Source organism: Hyalella azteca, unplaced genomic scaffold (genome assembly GCF_000764305.2).
Source record: "Hyalella azteca isolate HAZT.00-mixed unplaced genomic scaffold, Hazt_2.0.2 contig14097, whole genome shotgun sequence".
Taxonomy (NCBI): domain Eukaryota; kingdom Metazoa; phylum Arthropoda; class Malacostraca; order Amphipoda; family Hyalellidae; genus Hyalella; species Hyalella azteca.
Window position 1 is genome coordinate 309,958 of NW_025943995.1, and position 23,203 is coordinate 333,160.

Here is a 23,203-nt window from a genome sequence, read left to right on the forward strand (position 1 = left end):
GTTTTTAGCTTCGTCTAGTCTGTTCACACTCGGAACGTCAACGATGCTATCAAGGAGGCTGTTCCACATGTCGGTGACTCGAAGCGAGAAGAAGTGTTGTCGCATGGATGTGTTACAACGCAGTTTTTTCAGTTTATAGCCGTGGCCCATGGTGTTGGTTCTTGTTTCCAATTCTAGCAATCTTTCTGGGACCTTGCATAAGCCATTAGTATACTAGTATTCTTCAATGAGGTCCCCACGCCTACGTAGATAACTGAGGCTTGGAAGATTCATAATCTTCAATCTTCCCTCATAGGACTTGCCTTCCAAGCCCGGAACTATCCTTGTTGCGCGTCTTTGAACATTCTCTATTAAATTTTTGTCCTTTTCAGATTGCGGTGACTACACGACGTTTCCAAACTCTAGGTTCGGGCGCACGACAGCAACAAACAACTGCTTCATCGCTTCTGCATCTAGGAACTCGAAAGAGCGTCTGATCAGTCCAAGTCGTTTATTGGCTTTATTAACTTGACCTTCAATATGCTTAGAAAATTTCAACTCATTGTCAATATTAACTCCTAAATCTTTTTCCATTGTTGACTTCGACATCATTCCTCTGTCGCTGCAACCCTGTCATCTCATACTGTAATCTTGCTGTTCATTATTCTTGCCAAAGTGGATAACTTTACATTTGTCAGCGTTAAAACGCAGCTGCCACTTATCAGCCTAGTCAACCGTCAACCAACCTGTCAAGATCACCTTGCAACTGTACTTTTTGCGCCGTATTCTTCACTGTATTATAAATTTTTGTGTCGTCAGCATACATCGAGCAAACGCTAGAAGAATAGGCCCGAGAACGCTTCCTTGTGGCACGCCGCTGCGCACTGAAGCCCAGTCTGATACGGACCCATTAATACTGACACGTTGTCGCCTCCCTACTAGAAAATCTCTGATCCATTCGAGTACTTTACTCTCATCCCAAAGACTTCAATTTACGCAACAGCCGCTCATGTGGGACGCTGTCAAATGCTTTGGCAAAATCAAGGTACACTGCATCTACTGGCTCCCTTTCGTCCAGCAGGCGGGTCCATTCGTTCAGAGTAGACAAGAGGTTAGCAGGTAAGTAATATTTTGAAAAATGACGGAGAATGAACAATAAAATGAAACCTAAAATGCCAGTACCATTCATAGATTTCATCGTCAACTTAGGCATTTGTAACAAGGTTAAGCGCAAAGATTAAAACGATTCAAAAGCAGCATACAAGTTCATCAATGATGACGCAAGGTGTCGCAAAAAATAGGTGCAATGTGGCATCATCGTGGTAATCAAACGTCATATGTTCACAGCATTTTTTTAAGGAAACTTGAAATACAAATTAAAAGTAAGAAATTTTTTAATATTAAATGTTAAGCACCAAGAACCATCTAATGCAAGTACCGCTTAATAATTTGTAAACGCTTCTTTTATTTACTATTATCCAATTGCTATTAAAAATAAATCACTTGTAGAGAGTCGGATGCGGATGAATTAAGGAATGGCTAAACGCTAATCACATGTTATGTTGGCATTCATTTATTTCATCTGGAAACGTGATGTCATTACATAAACTTATCAATTTGGGGCTCATATTTGTACTCAGGCATGAGAAATATGAACTTGGCCTTCACCTGAACTAAAATTTTGATGTTGAAGCAAAATAGACATACAAATCGCAGAACTAGATTACAGTATGTACAATCATTAACAAATATTCAAAACTTCTGTGATCTAGATTAAGCGCGTCGCTGTTGGCAAACAAAATAATTGGACACACGACATGACTCGTCGGATGCGAAAAGCTTCAGGTCTGGTCTGATTTGCATGCAGCGGTCGGCGCGCATCAGCTTAGGGTGGCCGGTCGCCCACACTTCATGGGTCACGGGTTGACCGCTGACCCACTCCCAGCGTCCCGCCTCCTTGTTTTCGCTCGCACCCACCCAGAAGCTGTAGCTTCTGCTCACTGCAAACACATGGAGATGATAAACATGGCAATGCACTGGCTCGTTGATTGCCTAACATGTTGCTCAGCAAAACAAGTCGTATTTAATGTGACAGCCTTGTGATAGCTCAACATGTGGCATGACTGTCCAAGTGGTGTTTAGCGTGTAGTAAGTGGCGTTTGACGTATGATAAGACAGCCAATTCAGAACTTAACGCGTACCGTGACCATTCTAGTGACGTTTAACGTATGATGAAATAGTTTTATGAAAACAAACTGTGAGGCGTCACCATCCAAGTGATGCTTAATGTGTGGTGAGACAGTTCTGTGAAATCTCAAAGAACTGTCTCACCACTCACACGATCGCTTTATTTTCAATCAGTACCAGCGCCATTGACATTATCAACAGTCACTACTTTCAACTCAATGTTTTCCAATGAACCTCAAAGCGAAGAAATCGGAAAGAAAAATTAGGAAAGAGCAGATGCCTTATTGATACTCAAAATCATTCAAATAAATATCACCATAATGGTGACAAGAATTATTACGTCTCTGCGTCTGGAGGAACTTCTTGAAGGCGTCGTGGTCGAGGGGCGCCGCGAGGTCGCCCTGCAGGTCTCGGCACCGGCCGCGGGCCGCCCCCCAGCTCAGCCGCTCGTCCGTGCTGACGTAGTAGCACCCGTCCCCGTGGGGCTTGTAGGGCCACACGCACAGCCCTGCGACATGGGTGTGTGGGGGAGTCTGGTGTGTGGGTGTGTGGGGGAGTCTGGTGTACGGGTGTCTGGGTGAGTCTGGAGTACGAGTGTGTGGGGGAGTCTGGTGTACGGGTGTGTGAGGGAGTCTGGAGTACGAGTGTGTGGGGGAGTCTGGTGTACGGGTGTGTGGGGGAGTCTGGTGTACGGGTGTGTGGGGGAGTCTGGAGTACGAGTGTGTGGGGGAGTCTGGTGTACGGGTGTGTGGGGGAGTCTGGTGTACGGGTGTGTGGGTGAGTCTGGAGTACGGGTGTGTGGGGGAGTCTGGTGTACGGGTGTGTGGGGGAGTCTGGTGTACGGGTGTGTGGGAATCGCTGAAACACTAGTGTGTGCGTGATGCTGACACGTGTGCGTGTGAGTGAAGCTGGAACACGTGAGTGTCGTGCATATGTTTAAAATCAATCGCACATGTTTCAATCTCAAATCGAGAACAATAAAAGCAAGGATGACACGTTTAAATGTTGAAACGAGTATCACTTTATCTTGTTACACGTTTCGCTGTGGCCAACGAGGTTCAAAGCTAGGCTGGAGATGGGAATAAATTTCGATGCGATCACCGGAATTGGAAATAACAATTTCAGGAGCGCAACTCTCAGGTCACAGGCACATGCGATAAGGCAAATCAGTTTCGCCCAGGGCGCCTGAATGCATCGCATGGTGATACTTAACAATCGTGTCTCACGGTATCGTTGTTTACAGGACCTTGAACCTGGACCGTGACATAGCATTGTCACGAAGCATGATAAGTGAACTCCCATGTTAATTGTTGGCACCCAAAGCCCGGGTGTGTTGTGGCGGTAGTCTTAAGACACGCCCCACCTTAGGTCGCACATCCTAAGTATGTGGGAATGGGAAATTCGCTATTCATGTGATGGACAGGATTAGTGAAGCCAATTCATTGGAATCGTGATTAGTATCATAGCAAGTCAAGAGTTTGTATCAAGTCTATGCTGTCATGAGATATTGTACCTACAGTCTTGATGGTACAAATTAGTTTCTTAATCTGAAATAATTGAAGAGATAAAAGACACTTTTAGATCTTTAAATGAATTTTTTGCAAGAAATCCCAGGAAAACTGTTAAGGGTAAATTTACAAAGTTGAAAACAATCTGCAATAAAATCGAGGGCAGTAAAATGAGAGTGCCGCATTGAATTTTTTCGAATATTTGAAAAGGGCTTACTTTGTTTCATTATATTTTAGCTTTTTAGCGCATTTTCTCATTTATGGAAAAATGCCATATTGTGCTCGTCATGTCCGTCCGTCTGTCTGTCCGTCCGTGACTTCACGTTTTCGTTGACGAGAAAATGCGCGCTGTCACTCACTGCAGTGAGTACTGAGTTACATTTTTTTCATTTTCATTTCTCTAGAGCCTTATTAACATTCCTAGCCACTTTGACATTCCTGTTAACCAGAATAGCAAAGAAACCATAAAAATACAACGAAGAATTCATTAAATACAATTAAGTTGTTGACTTATTCAAAGGCAAATATCTTGAAGCATTTCAAAAATTGTACTTCTCTGATAATAAAAAATCAGTAACGTTATTGCAACAGCGTTGATTTTTAATGTTCAAATCGCTTCGCACAATCAGCTTGTCCTTCTCCTGTTGGTTGTTCCACTAAAAGTTGACTTAACTTAAAAGCTAAAAATTCATCACGGAAGGGAAGAATTTCTCACTGTAATTAGATACATCAATACAACAGTGACGTGAGCAAGCAGCCGATGACAAGTTAATTTGGCCGGGATTTCCTGTTACTCGAGGCCGCGTGGCAACGCTAACGACGTGTCAATTAACTGTAACTGGCAATCAGCAACGACATATTAAACTCTGATTACAAAATCAACAATCTTTCTGCTCAATACCAGGAGAGCTCTAAACAAAGCCTGCATATAGGACCTGGAATTTCCCGTTACTGAAGAATTGTGATGACCACGTGAGAGGTTATGCTTACAACGCTAATTAAAGATCACCACAAGAGATTTAGATCACCGCAAGAGATTTAGATCACAAGAGATTAAGATCTTCACAAGAGATTTAGATCACCAACAGAGATTTAGATCACAACAAAATATTTAGATTACCACAAGAGATTTAGATCTTTACAAGAGATTTAGATCACCACAAAAAAATTTAGATCACCACGAGCGATTCAGATCGAAGCGAAAATTTACGTTCGCCGCGAGAACTTTTTACGCACCAGCGGCACCACTAGAATACTTGTATAAAGGCTTATGCAGCTAGGCTCAACCAATCTATGGTAAAATACGTCAAACAACAGAAGTTACTGTTTGCTGACATTTGCAGTCATAACAAGGAAGCTATTTTCAACGGTAAGTACATGGAAGTTACGATCACCGTAGTTATTTATTAGTATCCGGTAGCTATTCGCAACGAAGTAATCACGCAGGATGACGACCCGAGATATGCAGTTGCATTTCAAGGTCCCGGTGTCAGCGTGAGACGAAACACGCGATCGTGTCGCTCGAGAGCTGACGAATCCGACTAAAACATTTAATTTTTGTTTTATTATCTGAAAATTATTTAAGAGCAACATAAGTAAGATTAACTATGTATTTTTACGAATGATCATAATTCAGGTTATCTACCTCACCCGCATCCTTTTGATATTAAAAAAAAACTTGAAGAACTTGCTCGTGAAAACATAGACCGAATGAAGTGCAAAAACGAGCAACAGATGTGCCTTAATTCAGGGATACATCGCAATAATCGCTTGATCGACTTATAAAGTGGTTCGCTCGTGCATCGACGTAATGCTTAATTGATGCGTGCTGTTAATGTATTCCATATAACTCGACTACCAGCAATGCCCTTGGTCCTTGAGGAGTAGTTAGAAAATTATCTTGTTAAGGGAAGAATCAAAGGAATTTCGACTACAACACCCGCCCTTGCGGAACGTGTGCCTTTTACGCACTAGGAAAAAAATCTAAAGTTGGCGTATATTGATAAAAAAATATAACTCAGTACTCACTGCAGTGAGTGACAGAGAACGCATTTTCTCGTCGACGAAAACGTGAAGTCACGGACAGACAGACAGACTGACTGACGGACATGACGCGCACAATAGCGCCTTTTTTCCGTAAATGAGAAAATGCGCTAAAAATGGAGTTTCTCCCGCCTAACCTGCTATAAAGTTTTCTGGTGAGATGACAAGTACTGTGCGAAACTGCGAAATGGTTAGGAATTGATGAGTTTGGTGAAATTCAGGTCAGTTAGTGGCAATTTATTTCTGAATCTAGCCTTACCCACCCCAAACGTGAAACCTGTAGTTATGATCATTGTTGAACTCATGCCCATTTTTCCACCTGAGTATAAACATTCAGTTTCCATACACTCGTATACCTGCTGCCGATGAGTTGCTAGTCTTGAGGCGCTTCAGTTCATCCCTAAACACTTCCACTTCCCGGCGCAGATCTCGCATGCCTTGCATCTCGGCGTCCAAGTTCAGCAGTTTATCTTCCAGCGCAGATAGCTTGAAGGACATTGTCGCCTGAGCGGAAGCGGGTTCAGCGACATCTTTTTCTGTGTACTGCAATAAATAAACCTCAGATTCGGTTGCATTTAAATCTTTCTTACTCTCACTTCCTTCACTTGTTTGTTTCTGGGATGGAATCAAATGTTTGGTGGAGGCCTGCAGTGCGTCGAGTGAAGAAGATAAATTGCTGATATTGAATTTTAACGAATCAATTTCTTCCAAGAGTTTGTCCTCATTGCACTGGCAGAGAGAATTTGTTTCTTTCAATTTAGAGACAAGGTCAGCTTGAGAATTGATCTGTTGTCCCAAGAAACGCTCAAGTTTCGAGTCGTACGAAACCAAGTCTTTGTTCAGTTCATCAAGCCGTTCATGAATGTCTTCGAACTTGTTGGTGATTATGGACGTATTTCCAACAATTTGACTGACATTGTGGTCAACGAAGTTGATCTTAGGAAACGATTCGTTGCTTGATGTCGCATTAATTAAAACTTGCTGGGATAATGTTGATGCAACGGCACTTGAGTTTTGGGAACACGTTTTACTTTCATCAGTATATTTATGTATATCTGTAATGTCGCGATCATGAGCCAAAATTCTTTGCTCCTGACCAAATATCATCATTTTCAACGTTGATAAGTTTTCCATGATCAGAGTGATTTTTTCTTTTGTAATGTCAATGTGAGATTCGTGTCTCATTTTAACAAATTCCATGTCGCTGGCGAAATTCTTAGCCAAAGTTTCGTACTTGTATTCAAGGTGTTCGAAGAAAACCTTGTCTCGCATGGAAGCATGGGACTGCAAGATATCTTTGATGTCAATAAGTTGATGCAGCAGAGCGCCAGATGTATCATGATATAGCAAGGTATTATTTTGCGTGATTGCTTCAAAATCCCTTGTTGTATCTCCATCCAATCCATTGAGGAGAGATTTGTGTACAAGTTGTTGCAAGCCAGATCTCCCTTCAGCCGGTGAAATTCTGTTACTGTGGGCAGGCGTGCCATCGAACTCTGGATAAGTAGCTTCTAAATGCCGAACTCCTGATTCAAGTTCAGATATTTTAATTTTTTGTTGACCAAATGAACCACCATGTAAATCAAACAAAGGCACAATTTCATCGATCAACCCTGACTTTAGAGGACCAGAGATTTCTTCTGGAGCTGAGTATGTCAGAGACGGCGTGGCGGTAGGGAAAGCTGCATTCGAAGTATGATTCTCAATTTCCTTGTCGATTTCTGAAACATTAGATACGCGTTTTCTCATGCTTGCTTCATGCTTGTGATGCGAGAACTTGCAGTTGGGGTTGGCGTTGGAAGTTTTAATTTTTATAAAAGGATCTATGCTCATGCCTGAACTATTTTGCGATTGCGGTGTAAGATCGGTTCTCGAGATATTTGATAATAAATTCTCCTGGTCACTGGCCATGGCTGTGTGATTTGTCTCGAATAGGATTTTTCTTTCAGATGAATGGCCATGCAAGCACACGGAAGAGTGTGAAAATGCTCTCCGTTCATTTGTTTCCGATGTTTCTTGCTTGTCACTGTTAACAACCAATCTTGCATTGGTAGATGCACGTAAGGGCATCAGGAGTGGCTTTGGCTTACTTTCTCGTTTACTTCTACTCACGAAACGACTGGATTTTGCCGGGGAGAAATGCACGGACTTTGCGCGAATTTCTTCAGAATAATCGAACTTACGGCGATGCACGCTCTCGGGCGGCATGGGAGTAAACATATTCCGAGCAACCCGCATTGAGGAGGGCACTGAAGACTTTGGCAACTCAACGTGATATTGACATAGACTTATCACTGGGCTCAAAATCACCAGTACTAAAAATTCGAGATAAAACATTTTGCTCACGTTTGCAAAAATATCTGTCAATTTCGGAACAATTAGGTCAAAACGCACTACAATATGATAATCATGTACAGTACATGTAGCATTCGAAAATTTCAGAATTATAGAAAAAATGTAATGGTTAATCGCGGACCTTCGAAATTCCACTTTTCTAGATTACAAATCAAATACACTGATGAAATTTCTTTATTTTGGCATTCAAGTGTTTAGAGCTCGAGGGTATATGGGAGCGAGATCTGATGACACCTACACGCGTTGTAGCGCCACCTCAACTGACTCCTCGTTAATTATCGCAGCGAATTCTCCACCTCGTCGTTGGCCATTTGCTCATATGTATCTTATTGAATTATGTTTACCGTCAACAGATGCAGTTACACTTGTATATCATCAAACAAGCCTGGAGACTTTTTTTATGAGAATGTGACACATCAAAAGGAAAAAGTGCTTCCCGGCACGGATTAATGCTTGGCATTTCATATGAAACGGTTTTTCGCTTCCAGCGAGAATATTATATTAGAAAGCACTTTACAGTAGCAATAAATTAAAACAAATTGACGTCTTAGTCTCAAGGGTTTAGACTTTTTCTCCCGAGGAACAAAAAATTCTGACTTTCGCAATGAACCTATCCGCACGACTCGAGTCAAGAAACCAATCATAAGGCTTCAAATGACAAAAAAATAATTTTCGAGGATTTTTAACGGTCTCATTTAGATCTACACGTATTTTTTCACGGTTTATCGTTCTAATTAGAGCCAGAAGCAGAAGTTTCAACGCCTCGGGGCAGCCGGGACTTGTAAGTCAAGCAAGAGAAAGATCGGGCTTTCTCCTGCCCGACCTACTCGCGGCGTTTCATCTCTACTGTTATCGCTTATACTCGTAAATAGAGCCAGTTTTATCAATTAGGATAATAATTTTGCCCGATCTTTCGTAAATTATCCATGAGATATTTTCTTGAAAAGTATTCTTTGGGGTTTAAAAATAATTTAACACGATCTTTCTGAATTATCCATGAGATATTTTTTCTAAATAGCATTCATTCAGGTTGAAAAATTGGGTAAGACATTATTCATAGTTCACCCAAAGACTTGCATGAATATAATTATAGAATATTCTAAAAAATCTGGGACATTTGTCTTACATAATAACATTATCACTTTGATGGACGAGTCAGAAATCAAAGATCAATTTTGAAAATTGTGGGCCATTGAAGCTATACAGAATTTATGCGTGAATCCAAAATATCACATGCCAAGCTGAATTTTTCTTTTTATGACTGAAGTAAAAATTTACTACGAATCGTTATAATTTAGTTGTTACGTACTTTGTGTTTGAATTTCAATTTTAAGTAAAACGAATTTGCGGAAAACCTATTCTTGCCGATTGCGATTTAGTGTGCTCGATTGCAGCGCTAAAAACAGTCGTCCTTCATGCCAATTGCCAACGCCTTCCTTTCCCTTGGGGCCTTGGGCTGTTGTTTAGTTTTTTAGAAGCTGTATTTTTTGGCAGCAAGTGTCCAGCAATTACCTATATATAATTATAATGCCGCAAACGCTGCAGAGTAAACTATTAAATAAGAAGTTGAGAAAAGTGTTAGATAAGAAAAAAGAACTTACTGTGAATGATGGTAAGTTGCTGGTGAAAAAACTACTGGCTTGAGCCTTGACTTTGAAGTTGAGACTTAGATTTCGGTGTTGATGTGGAACACTGGCACGCTGCAAATGATCCAATCTTCTAAACTCCTAATAGGCTGGCTAGTGGCTAGTGCCTACTGCCTAGTGCTAGCCTACTATCAAGTCAAATTTTAGATCAACTCCTCTGATTTGCATCAATGAAATGAATTTTTCCAGCTTTAATTTCTATTTTTCAGTCAGTATTTAGTACTAATAAATTATCTACTCTTATTCCAGGGCGTGTGCTCCAATTTGGGCCAGTGCGCTTCAAAATTTCATAGATAGATGGTATTTAACCACTGTGCAGAGAGCATAGTGGCAAACCACAGATTTTTTAGAATCAGTTCATTTTTAATTTCCTCATTTACCCAAGATTTAAATCAATTTCTTATGTATGATACTTCTGGTATCCAGGATACTTTACTGGTCTACTTATAGGACTCACAAATGAACTTGAGGGAGAGTCTAAAAAACTCTCTGCTTTGCCACTATGGCAGAGAGTGGATGAATATTGCAAGATCTTTGGCGACGCTTCAGTAGCAAAATTTATGCTTTCAGACCATGGCCAGGAAGATGTGCCAGGTGCGCGGGAATTTATTTTGTCATTTTAACGACCTGCGCGGTGCGCCGTACTACGTTGGTAAAAAAATTGGGCCGTGCATAGTGACAAAGCAGAGAGTTTTTTAGACTCTCCCTCAAGTTCATTTTGAGTCTTATAAGTAGACCAGTAAAGTATCATGGATACCAGCATTATCATACTTAAGAAATTGGTTTAAATCTTGAGTTTTGGGAAATAATTTCCCAAAACAAATAATGCGTTCTATTACGATCTAGTGCGTTCTATTATGATCTAGTGCGTTCTATTATGATCTAGTGCCTTCTAATGCAATCTAGTGCGTTCTATTACGATCTAGTGCGCTCTATTACGATCTAGTGCCTTCTAATGCGATCTAGTGCATTCTATTACGATTTAGTGCATTCTATTACGATCTAGTGCCTTCTAATGCAATCTAGTGCGTTCTATTACGATCTAGTGCGTTCTATTACGATCTAGTGCCTTCTAATGCGATCTAGTGCGTTCTATTACGATCTAGTGCCTGTCTCTTATACACATCTAGATGTGTATAAGAGACAGACACAGCACAGTATAACAACATAACATAGCACATCATAGCATAGCACAGTATAACAACATAACACATTATAACATTGCACAGTATAACAACATAACATACACATCATAACATTGCACAGTATAACAAAATAACAACACATCATAACATAGCACAGTATAACAACATAACACATAACATTGCACAGTATAACAACGTAACATAACACATCATAACATAGCACAGTATAACAACATAACACATCATAACATAACACATAACATTGCACAGTACTGTATAACAACATAACATAACACATCATAACGTAGCACATTATAACAACATAACATAATACATCACATTATAATGCAACATAATATATTGTATTATATTATGTTCTGTTGTCCTGTGTTCTGTTGTGTTTTAATTTTTTATGTTATGATGTATTCTATTATATTAGGTTGTGTTATAATGTGATATGATATAGTATCATGGGTTATGTTATGTTGTGTTACAATGTGTTGTATCATGTTTGATTGTGTTATAATTTTTGATGCTATATTATGATGTGCTATAATGTGCTGGGTTGAGTTATAATGTCTTATAATGTGTTTTATTAGGATATGTTTCAGTATAATTTGTTTTGTTGTTCTATGTTATGTTACAATGTATAGAGTTATATCATGATTGTTTATGTTATAATGTATTGTGTCATGTCATTACAATGTGTCATGCTATGTTATTTATGTTATGTTGTGTTACAGTGCATTGAGTTATGTCATGTTGGTACATTATGTTGTGTTGTAATATGTTGTGCTATGATATTGTTTGTTATAATATGTTATGTTATAATGTGATGTCATGTTATAATGTGATGTCATGTTAGGGTGTGTTATAATGTGTTGTATAGTGATATGTTGTGATGAGTGCAGTGCTGTTGTGCAGTGATATTTTGTGTTGCAATGTGTTGTGTTGTTAATGCCATATTGTTAGTGTTACCATATTTTGTGTTATTCGCTTGTGTCGATCATTAAGCATCGGCCACTTTGATCGCAGAGAGCGCGCTTCTGTGTTGATCATTGGGCATTGGCTAAACCGATCGTAAATCGCGCGCGCTTGTATCGATCATTAGGCATCTTCCACTTTGATCGCAAAGAGCGTGCATCAGTATTGATCATTGAGCATCGGCTGAAACGATCGTAAATCGCGTGCGCTTGTGTCGATCATTAGGTATCGGCCACTTTGATCGCAAAGAGCGCGCATCAGTGTTGATCATTGGGCATCGGCTATATAGATCGTAAAGCACGTGTGTTTGTGACGATCGCCAGGCATCAATCGTAAAGCACGTGTGCCTGTGTTGATCATGCAGCATTGGTGAGGGTTACACTTCCGTTTTTAGCAAGCATATTGGCAACTTTCTTCCCTGGCGTACTGGCGTACATCCCAAAACGAACCTCCGGCTTACATGCTGCACCTTCCTGACCATGGTCCAAGCCAACCCAATGCAACCCAATCAAATTCAGCCAAACCCAACCCAATGCAATCCTAACCAATTCCGCCCAAACCATTACAACCCAAGCCAACTCAACCCAATCCTAACCAATTCAACCCAAGCCATTACAAACCCAAGCCAATTCAACCCAAGCCATTACAAACCCAAGCCAATTCAACCCAACCCAATTGATCCCAATTCATCTCAACCCAATCCTTCCCAATGCAATCCAACCCAATTCATCCTAACCAAATTTAACCCAACCCAATCTAACCAAAAGCAACCCAATTCAACCCAACCCAATTCATCCTAACCATATTTAACCCAGCCCAATCAAACCAAAACCAATTCAACCCAATCCAATTCAACCAAAACCAATTCAACCCAACCCAATTCAAATCAACCCAATTCAGTCCAACCAAATTCAACCCCACCTAACTCAAATCAACCAAAATTCAATTAAACTCAACCCAATTAAACCATACTCAACCAAAACCAATCTAACTTGTTCCAACTTGATTCAACCCAATTCAACCACACCCAACTCAATTCAACCCAACCAAATTCAACCCTAATTAAGTCATTCCAGCCCAATTCAAGCCAACCTAATTCAGTAAAATTAAATAGACTGAATTAGAATGTGTAAGAATGCATTATTTTATTTGATTACACTAGATTTCATGGCAATGCATTAGAATGCACTAGAACGCAATAAATTGAATTAGGGTACCTACATAAGATTTCATTAGGTTACATTAGGTTACATTAGATTGCATTACATTGCATTAGGTTACATAAGAATGCATTAGAATGCTTTAGATTGCAGTAGAAAGTGTTAGTTCGAATTTGAATGCATTATATTGTATTAGGTTATATTAGATTGAATTAGAATGCATTAGCTTACATTAGGTTACATGAGATTGCCTTAGGCTACATTAGATTGCCTTGGGCTATATTAGATTGCCTTGGGTTACATTAAATTGCTTTAGAGTGCAATAGATCATGTTAGAACACAATAGATTGCAATAGAATGCAATAGATCGTGTTAGAACACAATAGATCGGGTTAGAACGCAATAGATTGCGTTAGAACGCAATAGATCATGTTAGAACACAATAGATCGCGTTATAATGCAATAGATTGCGCTAGAACGCAATAGCTTGCACTAGAATGCAATAGCTCGCGCTAGAAGGCAATAGCTCGCGCTAGAAGGCAATAGATAGCGTTAAAGTGCAATAGATTGTGTTAGAACGTAATAGATCATGCTAGAATGCAATAGATTGCAATAGAACTGTTAGAATACAATAGATAACATTAGAACACAATAGATTGCATTAGAACACAATAGATTGCATCAAAACACAATAGATTGCGTTCAAACACAATAGATTGCGTTAAAACACAATAGATTGCATTAAAACACAATAGATTGCGTTAAAACAGAATAGATTGCGTTAAAACACAATAGATTGCGTTAGAACACAATAGATTGCGTTAAAACACAATAGATTGCGTTAAAACACAATAGATTGCGTTAGAACATAATAGATTGCGTTAGAACACAATAGATTGCGTTAGAACACAATAGATTGCATTAGAACACAATAGATTGCGTTAGAACACAATAGATTGCGTTAGAACACAATAGATTGCGTTAGAACACAATAGATCAAGTTAAAACGCTATAGATTGCGTTAAAACGCTATAGATTGCGTTAAAACGCTATAGATTGCGTTCGAATGCAATAGATCACGTTAGAACACTGTAGATCATGGTAGAACGCAATAGATTACGTTAGAACACAATAGATTGCGTTAGAACACAATAAATCGCGTTAGAACACAATAGATTGACAAGTTTTTTCAGCAGTAGCATTGGGCTTGCCAGACGTATGCACATTGTGATCAGGTGATAGATACAAGTAATCAAACAAGCTGAAGATGCAAGCGGTGACTGTGGGGCTAATCAAGCAAGCTATAGTTTATGATCAGTCATGGTTGCCCAAGCCATAGTTTATGATCGGCCATGGACGCCGATTTAAGGTCTAGGTGGCTGATGGAGAGCTTGAAAAGACGCCAATATCTCGAGCTGAAAGGCCCTACTTTACAGCCTGGTTCACTGCATCCTGATCCTTCTGGCATACCGGAAAGGCAGAAACCTTACTGTGTGTATCTGCGGTCTTTCAGATTTCCAGTAATTTTGAAGTTATTTCTCATATGCAATAATTTCAATCCAAATGTGTTGGCAAGTCCTTCAGAAGGCATAAATTTTGCTACCTAAAGATGCATTGCCAAATATCTTTTGATATTCACCCACTTTCTGCACAGTGGGGTGAATGAGGAAATTAAATAAGGACAGATTCTAAATAATCTCTGGTTTGTCACTATGAGTCTGAGTGGTCTGACTGCTCTGACATGACCACAACCATGCGATCTTTTAGGAAACGTTTAAGATTGACTTGTTGTTATTACGTTGCGCAGGATATTTTGGCAGGATTGTCAAAGTATTTTGGATTGCGGAAGTTGAAAATTTTATGAAACAACATTTTTGCGGGGTGCAAGCTGCGATTTTTTCAATAAAAGAAACATACATGACATTAGAGCCGCAAGATTTCATACCTACTGAAATTATATGAAAATATTTAAAATATTTTAAAAAGTGGACTTTCCCAGCCCTGATTGATAGTATATACCAGTATACCTTACTCTCCACAAAATTTTTAAGCAAATGAATAAAATGAAAACATGAATGAAATGTTTAAGCAAAAAGTTCATGAAATACATTTGAGTAATATATGATGCTTTTTAGTAGAGTTATGAATTTAAAGTTACAAATTGAAAAGCATAAATCAGAACAATAAAAATCCATGCTCAAAATTATGTTTTTAATAATAACCTCATGACAAACATAATAATATTGAACTTGATCTTAGCATGATTGTAAAGACATGGATTGTGTTCAGCTAGTGGTCATGTCAGAAATCTGAGAAAATAGTATATAGTTTCAGTTTTCTAAGCAACTGAGTTGCAATAAACAAAATCCTTTTATTAGAAATTTCTATAGAATAAGCAAATTAGAGTAAAAAACATATTAAGAACTTTAATATTTGCATCGAGATATGTGACCTATGACTTGCATAGTAATACCAGCTCCAATGCATGTACATTGCAGCGCAGGATGATTCAATTTCAAGCAGTAATGTCTAATTGACTCTTGCATCACTTTAATTCAATATATATCTATTTCTGATCAGTCATGGATGAAATAATCTATTAACAAACATCAAAAGTATTAGTATGGTATCTAACAATAATTTTGCTGAAAGCAAATAAAAGTTGACTATTCTTCCAAATAGAATAATTTCTTTCCAGGAATAGATGTTTCAACTATTTGCCATATTTTTGAGTAATATTTGGGTATCTATTTGAAAAGTGTGATGTATTTTAGACTATTGAAAATATTCAAATTTCAATTAATTTCAACTGATTATTGTGTAATTTCCTCTAATATTTTAGAGGATCATTCAGGTGAAACCAATCATTGGTGTTTCTCATGGTTAATGCAAGAAAATTGTGATTAAACTGAATATTAAACTGCTCAGAATACTGAGAAACCAAGAAATTTATAACTACATTGATGAATTAATCCTTGGTTCGAGTACAAGAACGTCTGAAAATTGAAATGAAGTTTCAATGATATCAACACATAACAGCACAGCAATGTTCCTTGACAGGCTTGAGTCTTGAGAGCAAAACCCAAGCTCCCAACATGCTCCTCTTTAATAAAAAAAAAACACATTTGAAACCACAATTTAATTTTCATCCATTAGCAAGGAAATTTATATATGAACTGGTTTATGCTAGTTTTGTATTTTATGATGTATTACATATAAATATAAAGTTTGCTGACAAAATTTTTACACAGGAACTGCTCACTTGCCATCCTCGTGTAATGGCACCACAAGCAGAACATATGCAAGCATTGAGCACCTGCTGGCTCCCCCACTGTACCAGGCCATCATGAAGATGGGCTTGACGCACCTCACGGAGATTCAAAGCCGCGTGTTTGATCTTCTCCTCACAGGACAAGACAAACCTTCTATCAAAGCAATTGCCAAAACTGGTTCAGGCAAAACTTTGGCATATTTAATACCTCTAGTGCAACTATTACAAGATTTAAATGTTGATGCATCAACAGGTGGGTTCATCTTGTTTACTTTTATTCAGTTTCAGTTTTGTGGTTGTTTTAAACTACCTGACTATCTGGTGCTTAAAAGAAATGAACAATATTTGAAATATTATGCAGTCATAGGTCTAAAATCACATAATTTTGGAAATAATTTAACTTCTTGCTAAGAAATCTGTTTTTCTTTGTTATCATAGTCTTAGTGTTTTTTGTTTGATGAACTGAAAAGCATTCCTGTTAAAATGTTGAAGATCTTTGTGCTGCAAGTCAAGTTCCTTTATCCCCAGGTACTGTGGCTATTGTAGTGTGCCCCACCAGAGAGTTGGCCATGCAGACATATGCTGTACTCAATGACCTCATGCAGTTCTGTAAACAGCGCCCTGGTATGGTGCGTGGTGGCGGTGTCAAGAAGGATGAAGCTAAACAGTTATACTGGGGTGAGAATTTTCATTTGGTTGTTGAAATACATTGCAAAAAGATAACTGAAATTAATTCAGATGCAAGTTGGGGTTACCCATCATGCTGAAGTGATCTGTGAAGTGTTTGTGAAACCTGTTTTACTGGTCATTTGTTATAAATTCCTTTTCATGTTGGAATTTTTCAGAGGTTTATATGCTAGCAAATCATTCCATTTCTTTGTGAATATGCTAAGAATCAATCAATGATATCTAAAAATTTCAATGGTAATTTTTGCATTTGGTTCCTTTCAGTTGAGATCATTTCATTTTCAGTACCAGTAGTCATATACGTAAACCCATAGCAGCCAAGCTTCTAATACATTCTACCCATTGCCTCACACATGGGCTTATATGGTTACAATTGAATAAATTTAATGAATTTTAAATTTAGATGGAGATTCCTTATCAATAGATAAATGTCCACATGAAGAATAAAATATTTGTCAATTGCACTGTGATAATATTGCAAATATTTATATTTTTTGCTGCCATGAGGTCTACTCTCTTGTGTTTTGATGACATCAGGGTTGTGTTCCACACTTCACCGTTCATTTTACTGTCATTCATTTTATATTATTTCTGTCACAAACATGTTTTCAATTCTGAAATTGCCTCATTTCTCTTCAGGATGCAGCATTGTGGTTGGCACACCAGGCAGGCTGATTGATCATCTCTATAATTCAGAAGGTTTTATTTATAACAAATTCCTTTCTTTGGTCATTGATGAAGCTGATCGACTTTTTGAGATGGGATTTGAGAAAGAAATGAAGAAACTTCTTGATAAATTGGGTCGTGAGTAATTCTAGCTGGTCACTCAAAAATTTATCTCATAACTTTGTAATTTGTAGGAGTTAAAAATCTATCTATTCATGATGTTTGAATGGATTCTCTCTATCAATGTCTCCCTGAGTTGACAAATTTGATACTAAACAATAAAGTGATCAACATATTACAATATATAGTCATTAAATTATCTTATGAGCAAGTACTTGAAATGTTAGACAAAATAAATCTGTGTCCTGCATAATATTCTATATTTATGCATTTATTGTATTGCCTAAAATTTGAATAAATATTTCTATGAGTGACATTAGAGTTGTAATGTGGTTACTTAAGATGGTCCAGCTGAGCATGTAGTTTTCAGGACAAGATGGATGCCAGACATGGGTGTGGTGCAAGCAATCTATTAGACGAGTCAGTGGTGGCAGTTTATTCTTTTTCTTTACATTGTGTTGTAAAGTTTTAACTTTAGTTACATGTTAACTAATGTCACTATCCATCAGAATCTGGTAATGGTCATCAGACGCTTATGTTCAGTGCAACAGATGACACCAAAGTTCAGAAGCTGGGCAGCCAGGCTTTCTACAGCAATAATAAAGGAGTGCCTGTACAAATCATTGACTTAAGGCTATCACAAGAACAAGCCACTGTAGGGCAGTTGCAGCAAGGTTAGCTTACATCCTCCTCATCTATAATTTTAGTTCTAATTATTGAATATGTCAGTCAATGAAGTTGAATAATTTCTTGTTCTATGGTAAAGAATGCACGAGATAATCAATTATCTATAAATATCTTCTTGCAAAACTGAAAATTATAATGATGTTTTTTCTTGTGCTTTCTATGACTATCATCCAGTGTGTTATTTAAAATATTTGAGGGTGAGCAGTATATTGTGTAATTTTCAAAATCTTGAGAATATACCGTGCCAACTGGGTAGTAATGTGCCGTCTGCAGACAGCATTGCGTAATTTCCTGCTATTTGTTTGAACCATTCTTCTTAACTGAGAGTTTGCATAGACAACAAGGAAGCTAGGAAAAATTCACTGTGAAATTTAAAGAGCTGTATGAACTAATGGAAAATTAAAGGGAAGCTGTACAGTGTGCTTGAAGGAAGGTACCACAAAGAATAATTCGATTCTGAAAACCAAGAAGTGGTAAACAATTAATTCTTCGGTCTCTTTTTTTCTTTTTTTTTGCATTTACATTGCTGAGAAAAGTGATGCTAGTGCACAGTACGTGGAACTTATCCTATTGTATTTTGAAGAAATGAGCTTTCTCGTAACCTCTAGAGCAGCTGCCACACTACACAAGTCCCAGACCACTCGCACAAGTCAAAAACCACACTATATACTAAACATTCACTCCATAAAATACTGTCAGAGACTGTTTGCTTGAGATAGTTTTAAAAAAATGCTCTTAATTTCACAATATCTTGCACACTCAGCAATAAGGCTTCCAACCTTTGTTTCTCCTCCAGATTACCTATTTTTTACCTCCTTTGTTTCTCCTCCTCCAGATTACCTATTTTGCCCAAGTGAAAAAAGATTCTTCGTTTTATATTGTCTACTGGAGAATCTTCGTGCCAAGAAAGTGATGGTGTTTGTTAACTCCCGCCACAGCATTGCTCTCTACCAAACACTGCTGAGCAGTCTTCATTTGCAGTGCCACTGCATTCACGTGAGTTTATTAAATGTCGCTGCTGGAGCACTTGTATGTAGAGCACAAGGCGATGTGGCTGCATCACCCAATATTTAATGCAAGTCTCCCTTTGTGCACGTTTTCTGCTTGGTAAGGCAAATTTCGTGGTATACAAACTTTCTAAAGGCAATCCTACCTAATTATTAAACTACTTCGAGAAAGCAAAAGTGTAATTCAATCGTAACTGCTGCATTAAATATTGCTTTAGAGGCTCAAAGTTTTTCGCAGGAGTCACGTCAATTTATTAAATGAATAACATATAAATTACATATAATCTATAAATTATTAAATGAATAACGAAATTTGTTTTAATATGCAGGGCCAAATGTCACAAGAGGAGCGCAACGTGATTTTCAACAGGTACAACAGAGAAGGTCAGGGCGTACTGCTGTGCACGGACATCGCAGCGAGAGGCTGGGATATTCCTGTAGTGGACATCATCATCCAGTACGATCCGCCTGATGACCCGAGGTATCAATGAGACCAATCGTCTCATGTTGGCATTGATGGATATTATTTTCTGATTGAAGGAAGATATGATTTTAATAACTCAGCATTGAACACTGGTATACCAATTTATGCGTCCGATATCAATATTTATGGGAGCATACATTCAGCAGAGAATATGCATTATGTTACATAACATACGTCCGCAGGGAATGTAGTTTGAGGTTAATGAACATGCATCGACAGAGGTGTTATCCAGTATTGCCAAACATATCATCTATTATCTTCCCACTTGTCACAGGGAATAAAGCTACTATTGCTGTCATGCCGCAGGGAATACATTCACCGCGTGGGGCGCACGGCGAGAGGAGGGCGGGAGGGGAAGGCGCTCGTCTTCCTTCGTCCCGAGGAGTTCGAGTTCGTGAACTTCATGCGCGCGCACAACGTGCAGCTCACCGAGAAGACGGTCGTGTGGCCGCTGCTCGAGAAGTACCATGCTCAAGATGTCAGTCTCCTGCCTCTCTTTTCTCTTCCATTTTGCCTTGTAGTACATTATTGTTCTTGCGATACTAGTTATATAATTGATGTTTATTGAAGTTAAAAATATTATATCTTGCAGCATAATTTTGGCATAATGTTTTTACGTAAATTTAGACAAGGGTTTAGCTCTGAGTTCAGATTTAAGAGACACTTCGAACACTAGGTAGGTATATCTGTATTGATATCTCTAATTCAATGTGACATGTTGGTATTTAATCCTTTTTCTATTAACTTTAACTTTACTTATTAGAGATAAAAGCATTGGTGATGGTTTGCTAATATAGGTAGGTTTAGACAAATGTCTCGCTTATGTTCCTTCTGAGCGGACAAAGTCATCTGGATTTGAAAATTAGTCATAATTGGGGTGCTAACTTGGAATTCAACTCATTTATGATTTTGTGTTCGCTTTGCATTTTAACTTGGCTTAGTTTAGAACAGCATTCATCATATATTTTAGGTCGCCTTACATGTAGTATTTCAATTCACCCATTGTTTTACAGTTCAATGCGTCGTTTGTATTGAACATTGAAGGTGCGCATGTTTCTGTATACGTTTCAATTGTAAGTATGTATTATGTTTCATATCATTATTATATGTATTTGTTTAATTTTTATTGAGCATTGAAGTAGCGCATGTTTTGTACATGTTTCATTCGTATTGTTGACAGTACGCTAAGATGCAGGAGCTAGTCGATCGCAATGGCTTCATGAAGACCCTAGCCAAGACCGCTTTTACGTCGTACATCCGCTCCTATCTCTCGCATGGCATCAAGTACATCTACAATAAGAACAACCTCGACCTCAACAACGTGAGTAACTCCACATCAATCATCAATAATAGTCGTATAAAAGAAGTAATTCATCGTTAAAGTAAATTCACTCGTCATAATTTTATGCTAAATGTGGCCCAGTGGTTACAGTTCAGAGTATCAGTGTTGGAGCAGAGAGGTGCGGGTTCGATCAAAGCTGTGTGCTACTGTTCTGGTCAGAATAGGCGAGGAAGTCGGGTGGTTAAGCAAAGCAAAATTGAAGCAGTGAGTTGCGTGTTCGCAACCGCGACAAGCTGTGAACGTTCTGCGATGCTAAGAATAGGCTAAAGGCCTACTGCCTAATAAACGCTAAAACCGCTATTATTATTCATTATTATTATCAGTTGAAAATCCAATACTCATTCTTTCGTAATCATATGGATAGCCAAACGATTCATGTTTAGTTTGCAACATAGATATTGTAACTATGGTATGGTAACGTAGGTATTGTAGTCTACGAGCATTTATGATGGCACTAGTTATTGCCTACTTGGTTCAATCATTGTGTCATTTTTTCTTCGACATTAAATGATACGGCAGCTCACTATATGAATGAGACGAAGCATTCTGCTATTCCACTCGTGACGAGTCATCAGAACAACAATAAATTCAAGATTTCTAACTAATTACTAATCCATAACCAATTTTTCGGTCCCTTGCAAAAGAGATATAGACTCAATATCTTAATTTATTTCTTGTTTGGAAATAATTTGTGAAGCTACTGTTTTGGTCTAACAAACATCTTGTCAAGTTCTAACTCTCGTCAGCCATTAATGAATTTGGTGAATCTTGTATTGAATATTAGTTGCATCAGATTTTCTGGTGTTTTCTGGTGGTACTAGACAACCAGTTCACATTGCTGATTAATCCATACTCTCTTGCTCAGGTTGCAAGGAGTTTCATGTTGAAGGAATCCGTATTCAAGAGCACTCATGACGCCATGGAATTCCAAACCAAACGTGAGAAGAAGAAAGCCTTTGGAAAACAAGCTTTTAAAAAGCCTTATGATAAGAGATCATAATAAAGCTGTACTTTTACCATGATCTTCAATTCGAACCTGAAATGATCAATCCTGCTCTGATGTGGATAGGACTGAAAAAAATTATTTCAATTATGATTTTCACGTTGATCAAAATTATTGTATGACATTAATCTGTAACGCATTTACCAGTTCGTGAAGTAAACTATCACAATTTTTCGATTGGGCTTTTGGTTGATCTAAGTTTGAATTATTGCCACGTTGGCGGTGGGTGGGAAGCTTGGACCTTAACTGACTTTACTTAGCACTGATTTTTCATAACTTTACAAGGAAGTTGAATGAATAATTTTCTTATGTAATCAAATTGAGTTTACAAATTTTTATAAACTGAGCTCTTCTATAAACTCCCAGCTCTGTGCGCCAGTTTCTGGTCAGAATCGGCAAGGAGTCCGGGTGGTTAAGGGGAGCGTCTAGGGACAACATTATCTCGGTTATTTACAGACGGATCGATTCGAAATTTGGTACACGTATGTAAAACGGAATTCTCAGACTTTATTATTACGTGTGAATTTTTCGAAAAAAATGAAAGAAAACGTGAAATTATTATAAAAATGGCCAAAAAGGGGGTACTTTAGAAATCCTATCTCCTCCTAGGATTTTTCAAGCTACAACATCTAAACGCATATCATTCGATACGTAAAGACCATATCTAAAAACATCTCTTGGCGTTTTTTGGATATCTCATTTTTATGGGTGTGGGAGCTTTTCTTCCGATATTTTTTCGAAATTTTTCGATTTACCCACGCCCTCCCCCACTTTTTGCAAAATACTATACTATAATCCGAACTATAACGAAATTGGGGAAACGACCAAATGACGTTTGTAGATCTTTTCTTTCCAAATCGAATGGTATATGTCTCATTGATGTAGCTTCAAAACTGTAGGAGGAGATAGGATTGCCGTGAGAGAGGTTT

At 38.3% G+C, this 23,203-nt stretch overlaps 2 protein-coding genes across 2 annotated transcripts; one reads left to right on the top strand and one right to left on the bottom strand.

The window, feature by feature from the left end:
- Nucleotides 1-1,372: 1,372 nt before the first annotated feature.
- LOC108673229 lies at nucleotides 1,373-8,317 on the bottom strand. The gene is made up of 3 exons (XM_018161020.2): nucleotides 6,074-8,317; nucleotides 2,507-2,674; nucleotides 1,373-1,979 (listed from the first exon to the last, which is right to left on the bottom strand). Exons 1-3 carry the CDS (start codon nucleotides 8,052-8,054, stop codon nucleotides 1,753-1,755), a joined length of 2,376 nt encoding a protein of 791 aa, XP_018016509.1. The 5' UTR covers nucleotides 8,055-8,317; the 3' UTR covers nucleotides 1,373-1,752.
- A 1,134-nt stretch (nucleotides 8,318-9,451) lies between these two features.
- LOC108673244 (ATP-dependent RNA helicase HAS1) lies at nucleotides 9,452-22,287 on the top strand. The gene is made up of 10 exons (XM_018161043.2): nucleotides 9,452-9,684; nucleotides 16,259-16,531; nucleotides 16,807-16,956; nucleotides 17,605-17,769; nucleotides 18,261-18,425; nucleotides 19,274-19,434; nucleotides 19,775-19,926; nucleotides 20,236-20,407; nucleotides 21,110-21,250; nucleotides 22,137-22,287. The coding sequence occupies exons 1-10, from the start codon at nucleotides 9,600-9,602 to the stop codon at nucleotides 22,269-22,271; spliced, it is 1,599 nt and encodes a 532-aa protein (XP_018016532.1). The 5' UTR covers nucleotides 9,452-9,599; the 3' UTR covers nucleotides 22,272-22,287.
- The last annotated feature ends 916 nt before the right edge of the window (nucleotides 22,288-23,203 follow it).

Coding starts and splice junctions, on each gene's coding strand:
- LOC108673229 (XM_018161020.2), bottom strand. CDS start 8,054: ATGTTTTATCTCGAATTTTTAGTACTGGTGATTTTGAGCCCAGTGATA. Junction 2,675..6,073: donor TAGCAACTCATCGGCAGCAG/GTATACGAGTGT, acceptor CCCATGTCGCAG/GGCTGTGCGTGTGGCCCTAC. Junction 1,980..2,506: donor GTTCCTCCAGACGCAGAGAC/GTAATAATTCTT, acceptor ATGTGTTTGCAG/TGAGCAGAAGCTACAGCTTC.
- LOC108673244 (XM_018161043.2), top strand. CDS start 9,600: ATGCCGCAAACGCTGCAGAGTAAACTATTAAATAAGAAGTTGAGAAAA. Junction 9,685..16,258: donor AGAACTTACTGTGAATGATG/GTAAGTTGCTGG, acceptor ATTTTTACACAG/GAACTGCTCACTTGCCATCC. Junction 16,957..17,604: donor AGCTAAACAGTTATACTGGG/GTGAGAATTTTC, acceptor ATTTCTCTTCAG/GATGCAGCATTGTGGTTGGC.